The sequence below is a fragment of the Ictidomys tridecemlineatus genome, chromosome 14, assembly GCF_052094955.1.
Source record: "Ictidomys tridecemlineatus isolate mIctTri1 chromosome 14, mIctTri1.hap1, whole genome shotgun sequence".
In the NCBI taxonomy this organism is placed as follows: Eukaryota; Metazoa; Chordata; class Mammalia; order Rodentia; family Sciuridae; genus Ictidomys; species Ictidomys tridecemlineatus.
This window is the reverse complement of record NC_135490.1, coordinates 44,190,232-44,208,502: the sequence shown is the minus strand read 5'-3', so window position 1 is coordinate 44,208,502 and position 18,271 is coordinate 44,190,232. Positions and strand designations below refer to the sequence as shown.

At 37.7% G+C, this 18,271-nt stretch overlaps 1 protein-coding gene across 1 annotated transcript; it reads right to left on the bottom strand.

The window, feature by feature from the left end:
* Window positions 1-16,270: 16,270 nt before the first annotated feature.
* On the bottom strand, window positions 16,271-17,719 carry LOC144370602 (uncharacterized protein C8orf48-like). The gene has a single exon (XM_078031356.1). The coding sequence runs from the start codon at window positions 17,508-17,510 to the stop codon at window positions 16,704-16,706; it is 807 nt and encodes a 268-aa protein (XP_077887482.1). The 5' UTR covers window positions 17,511-17,719; the 3' UTR covers window positions 16,271-16,703.
* Window positions 17,720-18,271: the final 552 nt, after the last annotated feature.

Below are 18,271 nucleotides of genomic sequence, written 5' to 3'. Positions count from 1 at the left end.
TGGATGAACATAGCAATCATAATTTTCTATTGTTTCCAAAATTTTTATCTTTTCCTTTACTGTCTTTCTCTGGCTCTCAATGAGGATGGAATAAACATGATCATCTAGATGTCATAGGCAAAATCCAAAATAATGATTTCCTCCTCTTTCAGCCAAACCCCTCTTTTCCTGGATTCTCTTTCTTGGGTAATTCACTCAGTAATCTAAGATAGATATCATGTGCCATACTATTTTTTTCTGTTTTCATTAACTGGTTGCCAAGTTTTAGTCTCTTTCCATTTTTCATCCATGTTTTCTTGCCACCACCTGAAACAGTTCTAGAATTTGAAACACAGGCTGACTGATTCGAAAACCAGGGCTCTTAACTCCTGCTGAAAACTGCCTATATAATTAAGGTTACACAGTGGGACCAATGTTATCAAAACAGTTTTAACAGATTAACCTAGAATGTTATCAGGAATGTACTGGTTCAAAAGCATACCACATCAGGGAAGAGTGAGGATATCATAACAAGAAGCATCTAGCTACGGTAGTTTGTTTCAACAGGGAAATTTAAGGAAAAGGATACATGTGAGATTAAAGTACCATCAGAAACTTGAAAGACTGATTGGCACATTATTTCAGGTGTCCATTTGTTGTATATCAAATACTAATATTTATAAATGACCTCACTTTACTTCCCAAGTAAATAGAGCCAGCCTTGTAGTTAACAACAGTGACCAGTCTAACACATAAAATATCGCATCACTCATCAAAATCAAACTTTATCTATGCCATTCAAAGGCTTAGCTTAATGTTTGAAAAAACACACCAATGCTTTGGATTCTGCAAGCTCTTCAAACAAAAAGAGAACCGTGCATGTGCACATGTCTCTTCCACATTTATCATTTTGTTCGGCAGAGGTTTGTTTGGGAAACATCTGTGATATCCAAAAACAAAGTTCCAGATGGAAGAGGTGAAAAATAGACACATGTTTTAGCTGTTTTTAATCTCTCTTTTTGGTTGTAGTTAAAATAAAAGCACACCCTTTAGAAGTCAGAATTGTCACTCTATCCAAAGGTCAGGGTTGGCAGAGTAGCCACTCACATATTTTTTTTAATAAAAGTTGCAGGGTTGGCAGAGTAGCCACTCACAATATTTTTTTAATAAAAGTTGCATCTATGCATGTACATGTTTGTAGCATATATATGCAGCCATCTGTGGGTGTGCAAATGTGTGTGTGTGTGTGTGAGTGTGTGTGTGTCCATAAATATTTCCTGTAGGGGAACTTGCTCTATAGGTGGAAAGGCTACTTATGTGTATCTCCAACACCCTGCTAGATGTGCTTTGTTTAAAATCCTTAATGGAAACAAGTCTTCCAAGTCCAGGTGTGTGTATATTGAGGCCCACAGCAGGGTGGATCTTACTTTTGGCAGATATATGGTAAAGTAGAGTGATCAAAACCAGGTATGGAACATTGCTTATCGGTGTCACCTTAAGGAGTCTTGCTTGAACACTATCTACAGGCACCTCAAACTCAGATCCATCCCCGTGGTCATGAACTCTTCTGAACCCCAGCTGCCTCAGTCAACCTGCTGGTTAAGATATTGTTCCATGTAGGTTTACAAGATGTTACCATTGAGAGAAACTGGGCAAGGGGGTGTGGGATCTCTCTACATTATATCTTACAACTGCATCCAGATACACAATGCTCTCAAAATAACAAGTATTTTCTCAAAAAATTCAGTTGATTTAATAGAACAAACTTTTTTTTTTTTGTCTTCAGTATCTCCAGGTGACAATGGTATATGCCCTGATGCTCTTTCCTATTCACGCCCACCATTCAGTGGGTCATCAAGTTGTGTCAATTTGCTTCCTGCTTCTAGGGACCATCTGTTTCTGACTCTCTTCTTTCCTACTGCAGATGCTTGTTTCATAGTCTTCTTTTCTCTTTCCTGTGAAATCAGTCTTCTAATTGGCCTCCTGGTTCAAGCATTATCCCTCTAGGACAGTAGGCCTAAGTATAGCCACAAAGTATAATTACTTGAGAAGATTTATTTAAAAATTTTATAAATATAATTGTCCTAGGATGGCAAATATATATTTGCCATCCTTGGACAATTAAGAAGTAAAAATATCCAAAAGTAGAGTCTGGCCATTGTTTTATTTTGAAAGCTGCCCAGATAATTCTAATAAGCAGCCATGGCTGAGAGAGAGAGAAACTGCATTAAATATCTGTCTTCAGCTAAAAATTCTAGAATGATTTCACCAAAATGAAATGCTGGGCATTTCATTTCTCTGATTTCATACCCTCCCTCTCTGTGATGGTTTCAATTATAAAACTCCCCAAATTTACATGTTGACGTTCTAACATGCAGGACTTCAGAATGTGACTATATTTGGAGATGGAGTCTTTAGAGATGTGATCAAGTTAAAATGCAGTCTCTGGTGTGGGTTCTAATCTAATATGATTGGTGACCTTATAAAAAGGGAATATTCAGACAGAGACATGAACACAGAAAGAATACAATATGAAAATGAAGGTAGAAATTGGGGTGAGGTTTCTACATATCAAGAAACACCAGAAATGGCCAGCAAATCACCTTGGAGCTAGGTAACAGGCATGGCAGTTTTTCCCTCACAGGCTTCAAAAGGAAACAGTCCATACAGGCAAGTGACACTCATGTGTAATCCCAGCAGCTCAGGAGGCTGAGGCAGGAAGATTGCAAGTTCAAAGCCAGCCTCAGCAACTTAGCGAAGCTTTAAGCAACTTAGTGAGACCCTGTCTCAAAATTAAGAATAAAAAGGGCTGGGGATGTGGTTCAGTGGTTAAGCAACCCTGCGTTCAATAACCAGTGCCAAAAAACATAGGAGCAGATCCTAGTTACATTCTGATCGCAGACTTCCAGCCTCTAGATGTGTGAGAAAACAAAGAAGGGTTGTTTGTGGCACTTTGTTATGCTAGCCTAGCAAACTTAAATCCTCATAAGTTACAAAGTAAAATTACAGCACACTAAGGAGGGTCTGTTACCCTTTACCCCACCCAATTCTCCATTCTCCCTTCTTCATTCTTTACACTCCACAACTTGAAGACTTCGCTTCGGTGTCATCTTGTGTTGGGTAAACTCACACTTCCCAAGGTCTTTGACTTCATGCAGAATGTTTTATAACACTGTAATGACTACATTGTATTACACATATCCACTTATACTTTTGTGCTCTAAATGACCCTAAGTCCTCTGAAGACTGCACCATGTCTTAGTCCTTAAATGCCTAGTGTTTACAACTTGGGAGTTCTTCAATCATATCTTTATTGAATGAAAAAAAATTTAATTATTTTATATAGAATAGAGTACTGCATTAGTCTGAGGACATCAAAAAGTGAAGGCTAAAAAGGGATTAAGGATGCAAGAGATTTATCAGGAGTAAAGATTGCAAAAGAAGCTGGGGAACAACCTCGGACTTGTTCCTCCTGTGGAAGGAGAAAGAAAAGGAAAGGGAATTGGGTAGGAAGAATCTTGCTCTTCACACAGTTCAAGAAGAGCCCTGGAGTCCAAGTTGCCTCTTGGAAGATTCCCTCTCACTGTATTCCCCAGCTAAGCTCAGGCACCCGCATCTGCAACCATGGTCACTTTCTAATCAGGAGCCCTGGCACCCACAAAGCATGATTTCGACCAGCTTGAAGGTCAGATTTTCATTCTGTACCCTTTTGCAATGTGTTTTTATTGTCTCGAGTTATGACAATAATCCAAGGGATTCAAACAAGGTCCCAGTTTCAAGGAGATTCCACCATGGCAAAGGGGGGTGGGGTGGGGAGGAGGTCAAAAAGTTAACATTAAGTAATTTCAGACTATTCAGACTATCCAAAGTTCTCTGAAGATAACAACCATGGATATAGGGTGAAAGGCAACTACTGGGAGGGAAATTATAATTTTTGTAGAATGTTCCAGAAGGCCTCTGAGTTGATAGTCTTAATGATAAAATTTGAACGTTGAGAAATATTCAACTCTGAAGAGAGTGGAGGAAAACTCTGTTGTTTTGAAAAATAGAAAAAAAAATGTCTGTGTATTAAGAGTACAATGAGCAAGAAAGTGTGTGATACAGGACATGAGAGAGATGACCCGGCTGCCACCTTGTTTTGCCCTGGCCTGGCCTCCATGTTCTCTGATGAATCATAAGTACCAGGGTCACTTATCTGTTTCCCTGGACTCTGACAGCAGGACAAGACTGTGGCACCAGCAGCAGTGATGTCAACATGGCCCACAGTCCTAGCCTTGGGAAGAGGCCAAAGTCCAAAATTTACAGTGAAAGAGATTTTTATGAAGATGTGATGATAAGCAGTGAGAAGCTCCTATGCTCAGTATTATCCCAGGATCTCTCAGAGGAAAACCAGTGTCACATCTTACAGGTGGATGTTAACACCATGTTAATTATAAAATTGGATCAGTTCAACTTTCTCATGGATACCATTTCAGGAGACCATTGTGAATTCACAAATAACAGATGAGGAACAGTGGCACCAGTCTGTGCTTCCTGCTAATCCCTGGAGTACTCTTATCCTGGCTCAGTCGCTCATGGCTGTCCAGGTCCAGAGACACAGCTAGACCACCAGCTCCATGACCACAGCCCAGTTCCAGCAGATCTTCACATATGGCCTCATGAGAGTCAGACCAAGCTTGGATAGCTGCAGGTTAGATAAGGTTGTAAAAATGTGTCAAATTTGTAGTCCCACCAGTTCACATTGTCCAGAGCCAGCCACAGGATCGAGTTCAGCAGATTCATGGTAGCCAAGGACAAACCACACAGCTGGTACAGTACCAACAAGGAGAGATGGTACACAGACAGTCATTTGATCTGCTTGCCTAGTTGGTAATGGGCACTCAGATACTCTCCTCCAATGCTAGACAGAACACACAGACCAGAATCCAACAGGACAGCTTTCATTCACCCCACTCACAGATGAACAGCAACTCTCCCACATCTAGAGAGTTACCATGATCCCTGGGCAGGATTCCCCCACCTCCAGTGCCTATTCATCCAATAAGCCACCCAGCCTTTCCAAGGACAAGCTCCCCAAGGTTAATCTGTCATAATTTCATTCTTCTTTATGACTGAATAATACTCCATTGTGAATATATACCACATTTTTCTTATCCACTCATCTGTTGACCATCACCAGGTTGATTTCATAGCTTGGCTATTGTGAATTCTGTTGCTATAAACATTGATGTGGCTGCATTACTATAATATACTGATTTTAGATCTTTGGGATATATACCAAGGATTGGGATAACTGGGTCATATAGTGGGTCATACAGTTTTTTTGAGGAATCTCCATACTGCTTTCCAGAGTAGTTATACTAATATGTAGTCCCTCCAAAAATGTGTGAGTGTGCCTTTTTCTCTACATACTCACCAACATTTATTATTATGTGTTCTTGATAATTACTATTCTGACTGGAGTGAGATGAAATCTCAGTGTAGTTGTTTTATTATTATTATTATTATTATGTCTAATCAGTTATACATGATAGTAGAAAGCTCTTCATTGTACACAAATGGAGCAGAATTTTCACTTCTCTGGTTATACATGAAATAGAGTCACACCATTCATACAATCATATATGTACCTAGAGTAATGATGTCTGTTACAATGTAGTTTTGATTTGCATTTCCCTGATTGCTAGAAATGTCAAATTTTTTAAAATGTATTTGTTGATATTTGTATTTATTCATTGGAGAAGTATCTGTTTATTTCATTTATTAATTGAGTTATTTGTGGTGATTTCTAAGTTTCTTAAGTTCTTTAGATATTTGGAGATATATATGGAATAGGAACAAATATAAATTTGGATATAAATGCCCTAGCTTAGGAACAGGTGGCAAAGATCTTCTTCCATTCTGTAGGCTCTCTCTTCATGCTCTTGTATTCTTTGCTGTACAGAAGCTTTTTAATTTGATGCCATCCCACTTATTGAGTTTTGGTTTTATTTCTGTGCTTTAACAATCTTGTTAAGAGTCAATTCCTGTGCCGATATGCTGAAGTATTGGGCCTACGTTTTCTTGTAGCAGTTGCAGAGTTTCTGATCTAATTCCTAGACCTTTGATCCACTTTGAGTTGACTTTTGTCAAATTTTATTCTTCTACATATGGATATCCAGTTTTCCCAGCAACATTGTTAAAATGGTTATCTTTTCTCCAACGTGTATTTTGGTACTTTTGTCTAGTATCAGATAAAATTCTGTATGTCAGTTTGTCTCTGGGTCTTCCATTGGTCTTCATGGTCTTTTCCCCTAAGTTTTCTTAATGTGTAGACTTTAAATAACATGAAGCTTGGTAAATCTCTTTCTGGATAGGGAGACAAAGTTGAAAACAAAGATGAGGATAAAGACAGTGGAAAAGTAGTCAGCAGAGGTCCAGTCACATCAGAACTTGTATGTCATCACTGTGAAGATTTGGGATTTTATTATATGGGAAGCAATTGAATAGATTTTGCCCAGTCATCTGATGAACATCTGACAGATTACCCTGACCCTGCTTTTCAGAGAATATAAATAGAAAAGAAAATCAGTTAGATGTGTAATGCAATGGCTTAGATTAGGGCAGGTGACAGTGGCTATGAAGAACTGTGACTGGTTTGGAGTGGATTAGATAAATTTAGAAGAAGTAAATATAGGATTAGGGGCTGGCTTGGATGTGTAACATTAAATAAAGAAAAGCAGTAAAGTTTACAACTGAGATTTTTAAAATTTTTCATTTGTTCTTTTTAGGTACACATGACAGTAGAGTGTATTTTGACATATTAACACCTACATGGAGTGAAACTTACTCTAATAGGATCCAATTCTTGTGGTATAACCAGAGTTTTTGCCTTGACCAAATGGATGGATGAATGATAGTTTCATTTAATGAAATGGGGAAGTCTGGAATAGGAACAGGTTTAAGAAAGATAACAAGAGTTGTGTGTAGAGCAAGGTAAAACTTTAGAGATGCCTATTTAGAAGCAAACAGTACACCTTTTTCATATATATTGCAGATGAGCAATTGATTTCCCCAGCACCTTTTTCATATATATATATATATATATATATATATATATATATATATATATGTGTGTGTGTGTGTGTGTGTGTGTGTGTCTGTGTGTGTATATATGTATATGAAATGGCAGGCTTTATTATATATACATATATATAATAGTTATATATATTTATATATATGCATATATATAATATTTATATATACAAATATATACATATGTATGTATATATATATAAAATGAAGAAAAGGAAGTTTAAGAAGAAAATATGTGGTTAGCAGAGAGCAATAATGGACAAAAACTAGAATGAGATTCCTCAGGCATAAAACTATTTTAATTCATTGCAAAGAGTAGCTGGAGTAGTAAATATTTTTTTAAGGGTCCAAATCCATTTTCATGTTTGACTGTTGGCAACTTTTAGGCTCCACCAGTCTCACTCTTCCTTCGGCTCCACCTCTGGGAAAGCTGATCATGAAAGCCAGGGTGTTCCTTTTGGGGGCTGTAATGGGAAGTTCAAACTACCCAAGGCTCAGTCCAAGCTGGGAAGCCTTCACTCGACATCATCCCTCACCACAATAAAACCTGCCATTTTCAGAGCCTGAGTTATGCTCTCAGAAAGCCTGATTATGTACTAATACACCTTTCATATTTACTTGGTGAGCAAGGGGGCAGGGGAGGGTCCACCTTACTCTCCAGTTAAAATAGTTAATACATTCTAATATAAATTAAAATGAGGTCTTCAAGGATTGAAATCAATTATAAAAGACCTGTTTAGAGAAGAGACATTTATCCCCACCACTTTTCTATGGCCATTACTCATCAGTCTTGGCATTCAAACTAAATCTTGCATAAGGGTCCAACTCAGCTCTGCCAGATGACAGCAATCATTGGCACAGTGAGCAGGATATCTAGGAATAGTCACCTCCACTGGTGGTCTTGCTTCACTAGCTTTGGCCTGCTAACTGGCCCTGTGGCTTGCTGGCAAGAATGTACTTAGAACTGTTCTGATTGGTGCTACATTTGCTGAGTCCTACCAAGTACAACTATAGATTGAACTGACCTAAATCCAGAGCTGATTATTGACATATGGCAGTATGGGATCAGGAACCTCTTTAAAGTGGTCCTGGGTTGTGTGTCTTGGCCCAGATCTAACAGTATGCTTTAGATTGACTCATGTGTCTTGGGTACAGAATACACGGATACTAGGCTCTGGGTAACAACTCTTTACCCTGCAGTGTGTCAACCAGGCATTGGCCACCACACTCAGGGAGTACACAGATGCTCTGTGTAATATATGAGTCTCCTGGATGTGGAGCACTTACTATGGAGCATGCAGAGATTCACACTTCTAAAAGTGGATAGCAACTTAGAACTCTACAAAATACTTTTGATGCTACTATTACCCATGCCTCTGTTGTCCCCCCTCAAATAAACCCTGTAATGTTGTGATATAATAAGAAATCTATTTAGGTTTCTGACCCTAACATAGACTAACATTCTTATAGATAGAGCATTAAGAAAATCTTTTGTTTTGATATTTGTTCTTTGGCTCTTGGTTCAATATATAAAGCTCCTAATAGTTTTGTGATTTCCTGAGTGATGGGAGAGTCTGAAACTGAGCTCCTAAATTCCTTGAAATATTCTGGGTGATAGAAGCATCTTTTGTTTTAGTGAAGGGACTCTTGGGTGGGTCTACATAACCTCAGGATGGGAGTTGGCACCCAGGGGAACTAATCTAGTGGTAAGACAACACTTGGAACTTTCAGTACCAACCTGAACCCATAGGGAGGGGAGTGAGGTTGCAGATGAGCAATTGATTTCCCCAGCACCCAAAATATAAAAAAATAGACAACTTCTTTTAGGCCTTTCAGGGGTTTGAAGGCAACCTTTTTTTTCCTCATTTAAAAATTTTTTTCTTAATTCTATTTATCACACTTGTCCCATCTTTAACTGGACTCCCTACCACAAGGGTCTCCAGAATCTGTTTAAATGGCAATAGGCAACACACATTAGTTTCCCTGTCCTTTCCCCAGAAAATTCTTCACAGTGGTGGCTTTTGCAACACCCCCCCACACACACACACACACTCCCTGCTCATATCTTCTGGAATCTGCAGTGCACCCATAATATTCATGGGTTTCTGATCCATGAAACTGCCCTCCTTAGCCTGATGCTACCCATCATTAGAGTGCCAACTGCGGGCTTCATATTAAACGCTCCTGAGGACAGAGGTTCTCACAGGCCTGAGCCTATGGCCCTCCATACGCTTATGTGGGTCTTGAAAGCCTCACCCTGCAAAGCTCCACACAGCTAACAAAGCCTCCTTGCTAAACCACTCCAAAAAATAACCCTACAGCTAAATCTGGCCCCTCTTGAGTATCTAATCTGCTGCGGGAGGGCATGGCCTCTTCTGTCCTCAGCTCCCTTGTCAGTTGAGGAGATGTTTGAGAAGTTATGCCTTTCATGGACCCCTTAACTTAAACCTGAGATTTCTTGGGATTAATAGAGTGAACAACAAGAGGGATTTCTACACTTCATGGTCAGCACAAAATCTCGTACATGATGGTGTTTACTGGAAAGTTGTGCTTTTTATCCCTTAACCCAGACACCCCTGATGAAGAACAGGACCCGAGAGTCAGCAAATCTGGCTAAACATGAGGCAGTCATCTTAGCACTGGGTGGCCCGCTCCCTAACTATAATAAACACCAAACTAGTCTCCTTTTCTTACTTTTGAGTCATTTCAGGCCTGCTTGAAAGGTTATCCTGCTCCCTTCACCTTCAGAAGCCCTTATTTTGTAGGTAATCTTTTCATACCATCTCAGTCCATGTGTGGCATCATTAATCTTGACATTAAATGTCAAGCGTGATGACCACAACATATTTTCTCCTAAACCTTAATGAATGCCTTGACAAACAAAGGACTCATCAGAATCAGGCCTTTTGATTATGTAAGTCACTTTGATAGAATTTTGCAATGTTCGATGTAATTTGAGTCTGCAGCTAATTGGAAAATTTTGGAATTCTCTATTCCAAAGGGTATTATCAACTGAGAATAGAAGTTCAACTGTTTTCCTGTTTGGTTTCTCAAATTCACTATCTGTGTATACTTCTTCCATCTGTTACTTCTAGATACAGTTTTGAAGGGGATCCCACACCCACAGTCACAATTCCTATTTCTCTGTAACCTGTTTAGCTATGTTGCTGCAGAAAGAGCTAAGTTACTATATTAAGCACTAGCATAAAACAAACTAACATGTTTAAAATTGGAGGTATTCTGAGCCGGGAGTCCCAAACATTCCCAAACAGTTCTGCGATTGGAATTTCAATGACTCAGATGCTCAGGATGGAAGGTTCTTTAGTCTCCCTCTGGTATATCACATACTTCTACAATAAGGGTTTCATCTTAATATTTGTTCAATGCATAGATTCGTTTGTGGGTACAGGAGTTTATCTGATAAAATGTCTAAATGACAAAAACAAAATACATGCATATTTATTTAATCAGTATGTTACATTACATAAAGTATGTATTTGTATAATTTTATACCAAATTGCCAGATACATTTTCATGCATGGGGAAATATGCTGCTTCTTAGCATCTATTACTTCAGTACTGGAATCTTTGGGGATGGCTATAAAGCTTGGAGAAAGGACACTCATTCCTTTTGAATTTATTCAGGGGCAAGGGCAAGGGCTGGGGATGTGGCTCTGGAGTGCTTGCCTGGTATACACAAGGCCCTGGGTTCAATCCTGAGCACCACATTAAAAAGAGAAAAAAAATCACAACATAGAATTGAATTTATTCAGGACAAAAAATAAATTATTTTCAAGTTTGAGCATCAAGAATTTTTAATTCATTCTAAAATTTCAGCAAGTCATCCATTACCTCTAAAATAAATATTTCAGATAACTTTTGTCTATCTGAAAATGAATATTGCAAACAAAAATTTTATATAAATTCTTAAAAACAAATACTTTATTAATTAGCTGCATAATATGTTTAAAACTGACTTGCCAAAAGCTCTATGCTAGGCTAATTTTTCACTGAGAAGGTGAATATGTATATACACTGAAAGGGATTCCATTCCTGGGAGAAGAGAGAAAAACTACAGAAAACAACTATGCAAAACAAAAGTACTGACTGAAGCAGTATTCTAACAGATTATTTTCTTTCATAAGAAAACATAATAAGTTGCATTGTTTGGAAGCACTTATTTTTTCATCCATAAAACATTTATTGAGTATGATCGTGTGTGAGGCACTGTGGATATGATGGAAGATGCAGCCTCCAGCCTTGAGTTTCTCACCATGAAGTCGGAATGCAAAGCTTACTAACATGTTTTTGTCTTAGTATGAATTCATATTAATGACATAGCATACACAGGCTGCAGTCTTTGATTCTAATTAGTGGTGTTTAAGGATTATGAGTGCAAAGAAAGTAGGTTAAATAGTACAACAAACTACACAATCATCTCAAGTGATTTAGCAAAAAACTTCAAAGAGACTCAAAATACTACTGTGGTATATTTGAAAAACCCCAAATTAAAGGTGAAAGGCTAAACTCTCTTTTCCTAAGATCAGGAGCAGAGCAAATATGGTGTTCTTGCCACTTCTATTCACAACAGCACTAGACGTTATAGCCAGGGCCAGTAGGCAAGAAAAAAGAGGCACCCAAACCAGAAAGCAAGATATGAAAGTGTCTCTTCTGTAGATGATGTCATCTAATTTCTAAAACATTGGAAGAATAACTTTTGTGAACTGCTAGAGTTAGTAAATTAAGTCAGTAAAGTTGCAGGATGCAATATCAACTGTATTTCCACACACTAGCCATGAACGATCCAAAAAGAAACACCTTTAAAATTCCATCAAAATGGCAATGAAGAGAATAGAATATTTAGAAGTAAATTCAACCAAGGAGGCACAAGACTGATACACTGAGGACTAGGAAACACTGTTGAAGTACATAAAAACATACCCATGTATGTGGGTCAAAAGACTTAATAATATTAAGATGACAATGCTACCCAAAGTAATATATAGTTTCAATGCAATCTCTATCAACCATATAATGGCACTCTCTACAAAAATGGAAAAACTCATCCTAAAATCCAAATAAACTCTCAAGAAACCCTGAAGAGCCAAATCAATCTTGAAAAGGAAGAATAGAAACAGATATTTCACAAAGTTTTGAAGAGGTGGAAGTTCCTTGCTACTGATTTCAAAATTGATCAAAGCACAGTAACCGAAACAGTGTAGTACTGACATGAGGACAGAGAGACAAGTGAAATAGAATTTGAAGACCATAAATATACTGTCACCTTTATGATCCTGGCCATCAACCAGGGAGCCTAAAATACTCAGTAGCGAAAGAACAAGTCCCTTCTTCAACAGTGGTGATGAAAAAAACATATATCCATATACAAAGGAATGAAATCGGACCCTTACACCATAAATTAAAAAAATTAACCCAAAATGAATTAAAATGTATCCTAATCCATTTTCTATCACTGTAACAAAAACTCTTTCTATCATATGAACTTTGTGGGGGACACATTCCAGCTATAGTATACCTAACCATAGGATGCAAAATTATAAAATTCTTAGGAGAAAATGCAAGAGGGAAATCTACATGACCTTAGTTTTGGTAATAGATTCTTAAATATGACACTAGAAGCAACAATAATCAAAAAAGAAATAGATAAATTGGACTTCACTAAAACTAAAAACTTTTGTGCATCAGAGGATTAAAGAGACTGAAAAGATAACCCATGGATGGGAGAAAATACTTGAAAATCATATATCTGATAAGGATTTCAAACCTAAAATATGTAAATAACTTGAGGTTCAACAAAATAGACAACTTGATTTAAAAAATGGGAAAAGGACTTAAATAGACATTCCTCCAAAGTAGAAAAAGTTTTCAACATTATTGGTCATTTGGAACATCAAAAGCACAATGAGATACCACTTCACGCCTGCCAGAATGGCTATAATTTTTAAGTGGAAAATAAAAAGTGGTGGCAAGAAAATAAAGACATTGGAACACTTGCACATTGCTGGAGGAAATGTAAAGTGTTGAACTGTTGTAGAAACAATTTGGCAGTTCCTCAAAAAATTAAACATAGAATTAGCATCTGATCCAGGAATTCTATTTCTAGGTCTAGAACCAAAAGAATGAGAACAGGTGGTCAAATATATTTGTATGCCAATGTTCATAGCAGTATTATTCACACTAATCATAAAGTGGAAACAACCCAAGTGTCAATCAGCAGTTGATGCAATAAACATACATGCAATCTATACAGACGATGAAATATTATTCAGCCATAAAAAATGGGTGAGTTTCTTTTACAAGCTATACTATGAATGAAACTTGAAAACATTTTGCAGTAAATGAAGCCAATCAAAAAAAAAAAAAACAGGGCAAACATCTAGAATAGGAAAAGTCACAGAAACAGAAAGTATATTATAGATTAATGGGATTATGGGAGAGAAGAATGGGGAGTTATTATTTACTGGGTCCAGAGTTTCTGTTTGAAGTGATGATAAATAATGGAAATAGTGGTGATGGTTGCACAACACTGTGAATGTAATGCCACTGAATGATAATATTAACAATGGTCAAAATCGAAAATTACAATACAGAGATATATATTATGATATATATTATATCTATATCATAGTTGTCCATTTTTATATATCATATATATGCATATCTCACCATTATACAAAAAATGGCAAAGGAAAGAAGACATTTGTATTAATAAGCAATCTGTCACTATGACAAATATCTGAAATAAAACAACTTAAAAAGAAGAAAGTTTTATTTTGCTCCATCATTTTGAAGGTTTCAGTCTGTGGTTGGTCAGCCTGATCACTTTGGGGTCTGTGTACATTATGCCAGGAGCACATAGCATAGGAAACTGCCTCCCTCAGGGCAGTCAAGCAAAGGGAAAGGTTTGGGGTCCTGATATGCCTTTTAAGGGGTGCCTTTAGTGATCTAATTTCTTTCCACTAGGCCCCACCTCTTAAGTATTTCACCACTTCCCAATAGCACCTTAGGCTGGCAACCAATCTTTCAACATATAGAACTCTGGGTACACTTATCTAATCTACAGCAAGAATACATAGAAAACTACTTTCAGTATTTGCATTAAAAATCACTGGAAGGATATATAATAAATTAATATAAGTGATTATATTATACACTAATACAGTTTCCTGGCTCAAGCACAGAAATACTTCATACCTCACTGGTAAATGTTCACTCCCAAATACCCTCAATTTCCTCTACCTCTGCTCTCACCCCAGAATACCTAACTGCCCCCATGTTCCAGGAAGTGGGAAGTTAACCATGGCAGGGAGGCATCCAGCAACCTGGTACAGATGAGGTTGGGTGGTGACAAGGTGGAAGAGATACTGCATGCTAAGCCTTGGCATGTCTTTTTGAGTTCTGGATCATCTAAATATAGTACCTATCTCTGATAATAAAATTTTAAAGCTAAAATAAGAAGCAAAGAAGAAATATACCAGATGGAAAAGGCAACTTGAGAGAATTAGAGCCAAACAAATGTGTACATGTGAACCACGGTGACACAAAGAAAAACGGGGCTTGGGGAATTACAAATCCTGTAGAGAGGCTTGAATATATGAGAAGAAGAAACTAGCAAAGTAAATTTGGACCACAATATGCAGCATTAATTAACTTGCATTATTTCCGCAGCAGAGACAAATCAGTTAGAGTCACTTTGTTCTTCAACTAGCAGAAATCCTTGAACAAATTTATATGTTGGAAAAATCACTCTGACTAGTACAGAGAGAATGGTTTAAAGAGGGGTGAAAGTAGGAGAAGTAGGAGGGCAGAGATGATAAAGAGTGTGGTAATGAGATGAAAATAGAAGAAGCTGAAGGGCAGAAATCAAATGATCTTTCTGAAAAATAGCTTGGGATTGAGTTTTTTTTTTTTTTTTAAAGAAAGAACAAAAGATGACTCTTAGATTGTTAACTTGGTTAACTAAGAACAAAAATGACCTTTCATGGGGAAGATATAAATGGAAAATAATTCTGAATTCTGAAAATGTAAAATGTGAATATATTGAGATGCCAACGATAAAGCATGAAATAATGTGGTTCTCAATAAAATGTTGTTATTATGCAAATGTAAATGATGCTTCCAATTTATTTATAAATGATTTACTAAAAAAGATATATGCTAAATTTTACAGGAAAAAGATCTTTATATATAAATGAACGTCAACTCAAGAGTAAAATTGAAATGTGTCTCAAAGACTCTTGTGCTGATTTTTTCAAATTTCTTCCACTGAAATAGCTTGGGTGTTAGACATGTAGGAGGATGACCTCCTGTTAATGCCACTAACTCGAGGATTTTATATCTTATAGAGGTAATAAATAACTAATGTGATTTTTCATAATACCAAGTATTTTCCCCCATAAATGTTTTCAGAATGCTATATTTCTCTGGGAGCAATATTGTTTCCTCTGAGTGGAAATTAGGATGAGCAACAGAAGTTTCATTTCTTCATGACCAAAATGACTTTCTTCCCTCAACTCTTCATCTGTCTCCAGCTTCACCTCTCTTTTTCCCCAACAGTTAAACATTTTATGGAGTTATCTATATTCATATTCTTTATTTCACATTTATTCCTCAACCTACTTTGTCTATTCCATTTCTATAAGTGAAATGGCTATGGCTAAGGTCAACAGTGCCCAACACATGTCTAAATCATCTCTATGTGGTCTCTCTGTTTCACCAACATGCTTAGACCAATCATTCTTTTTGAAACATTCTCTTTCCTTGACTTATATGCTATTACACATTCCTGATTTCTTTTATCCTTCTATGGTAATTTTTCTAAACTCTTTTGCAAGTTTATTCTCCTCTACCTGGCCATTAACTATTGGTATTTCTCAGGAGTTGGTACTGACCCTGCTTTTATTTTACCTCTCTTCTCTTCCAGGGAAGCTCACCACATCTATGACTTCAATTTCCAATAAATGCCAATGGAATGGCATTTATTTCAAATCTCTAGACTCTTCTTCTAGACTACAAGTATAAATAACATTTCCTCAAACTCTGAATGTGTATGCCTCAAATACACCTCAAACTACTTATGTGCAAGTAATTACAGTCTTGATTACTCTATCAAACATGGTTTTATTCTAGTAGTCCCATCTTAATGAAATTAATTATTAAACAGGTACACAAATCAAAACCTTGGTAAGACTTTTTAACACTTTTAACATTTATCTTTTATTAAATCTCTATTACCATTTAATCACCAAAACAATTATTGTTTCCTAAGTATCTCTTACATCTCTGTACTTCTTTCTCCCTGTACTATCAACAACCTAATCCAAAGTACCAATATCACTCCTATATTGTTGTAAAAAATTTTTGTAATTATTCCAACTACAACGTTGCCCTGTGTAATCTGAAAAACGTATTGGATGGGAAGTTCTTAGTCCTCAAATCTAGAAAGATAGCATAAAAAATCCTTATTAGTTTCCAAGAAATGCCAGTTACTTAAATAAAAAACAACAGAAATATCTACACACATCCACATCGCATGTTATCATTAGTAATCACCATCTTCTGTTTGATTGGGTAAGAGACTTGAGAAGTGGTAGAGGAAAAAAGGTGAATGAAGTCCTATTTCCATCTTGCTACAACTTGTGCTTGGTATCTGACCTTTCAAAACAGGAGTATCCAGTCTGAGTTTTCTCTTTCAGTCTTTTCCAGATTATTTTAGGGTCATCTGAAAGCCTGGGAAGACCCTGATGTGCTTCTCCAACATGGGTGAGAAAGTCTGTGGTATGAATATGTTCATCTACTTTCTCTTGGAGGAGAACTGACTCCAGTAAAGTCTTCTTTTGCTTTAGGAAGGTAGACTGAGCCAGCTCTGCTTTTTTCCTAATACAGTTGGGACACTGTGAAGTAATGTGTTGCTTTGCAGATGCCACCTGTTTTAGTGTTGTCCTCACGTTTTCAAAATACATTCTGTTTAAAAGTTCATCAGGAACAGTACATGTTAAGGCATTGATTTCTGAAGGCTCTGGATCGCATCTAAACTGCAGCTTTTTGTGTCTGTTGCTCTTCTTTTTAGAGTCCACTCTTTGATGGATCAAGTTTATCTTAGTGGTGCAAAAAGACTGCAGGGCATTCAGTTCCTCGTCGGACAGTCCATTGATTTCTGTTTGAAGTTTAGTCTCTGGTTGGTTTTGTTCATAGTTGGTTTTTTTGTCCTTGAGATAGTGGATCCATTTTTGAGTCAACTTCTTTTCGTCATTTTTGAAATCAGAAAGCTCGGGTTGCTTGGTTTGTTCTTGCAAGCTTGCAGCCAGTTTTCCATCATCCGGTTCTGTCCCAGAGGAGCTGGGCCAGGACTGCTGTCCCCCAGAGGGACTGAGAGAATCAGAACTCTCTACCTCATCAGTAAAGGACCCCGCCGTTTCATCAGAAAGGTGAGCCATAGCACTTACATCGGTTTGAACCAATTCTCGTTGATCTTTTTAAATTCCCAGACTTCTGGGCAGATGGATATCACATTGCTTCAGAATCGGTTTCTCATCTGCTTTGCTTTCGTCAGGATCATCTCAGGAACTAGTGAAGGACAAGCCCACCGGCCCTAGCCTCGGCGCCAACAGCTCAGCGGCCCTAACTTCCGGGTGACGCCTTTCCCCGCTGCCTTGGCAACGTGCGCTGGTCATGCGCAGTGAGTGGCCGCGTCCTAGGCTCCACCTCCGCTAGAGCGGTTCTGGGTCTCCCACTTAAGTGCGGGCTCTTGCCTTCTCCTCAGTAGTGTTTTAACTACTGATTCAGTGGGAGAAGGTTGCAAGTTTCATTGCTTCGGGACGGCGAGTGAGTGACGTCACACTGGTTACACCTTTGTAGTCTTAACAAAGACAGGGACAAATCCTAAATGAACAGATTTTAAAAACAAAAAGTGCTCCCTGAAATGCCCAAGCGAAAACCTGTCTGTTTTATATGATTACCTATTTATAGAGGATGTTTATTATATAAATACTGAAACCATTTTGTGCGACCTCTTGCACGACTTTCTGAGCTGCAGCATTCTGGTACCTGGAAGTTTTCCCAGATCAGTTTCTCAGGGTTTTTGTGCAGGCAGGTTCCCCTCTGCCAAGTCAATACTCTTTATATGACCAATTACTCCTCCTTCAAGTGGCATTTCCGCAGGGAGGGCTTCATGCCCACCCCTGCCCCAAACACTTTA

What these genes read in the sequence shown, in the direction of transcription:
- LOC144370602 (XM_078031356.1), bottom strand. Translation starts at nt 17,510, where the DNA reads ATGGCTCACCTTTCTGATGAAACGGCGGGGTCCTTTACTGATGAGGTA.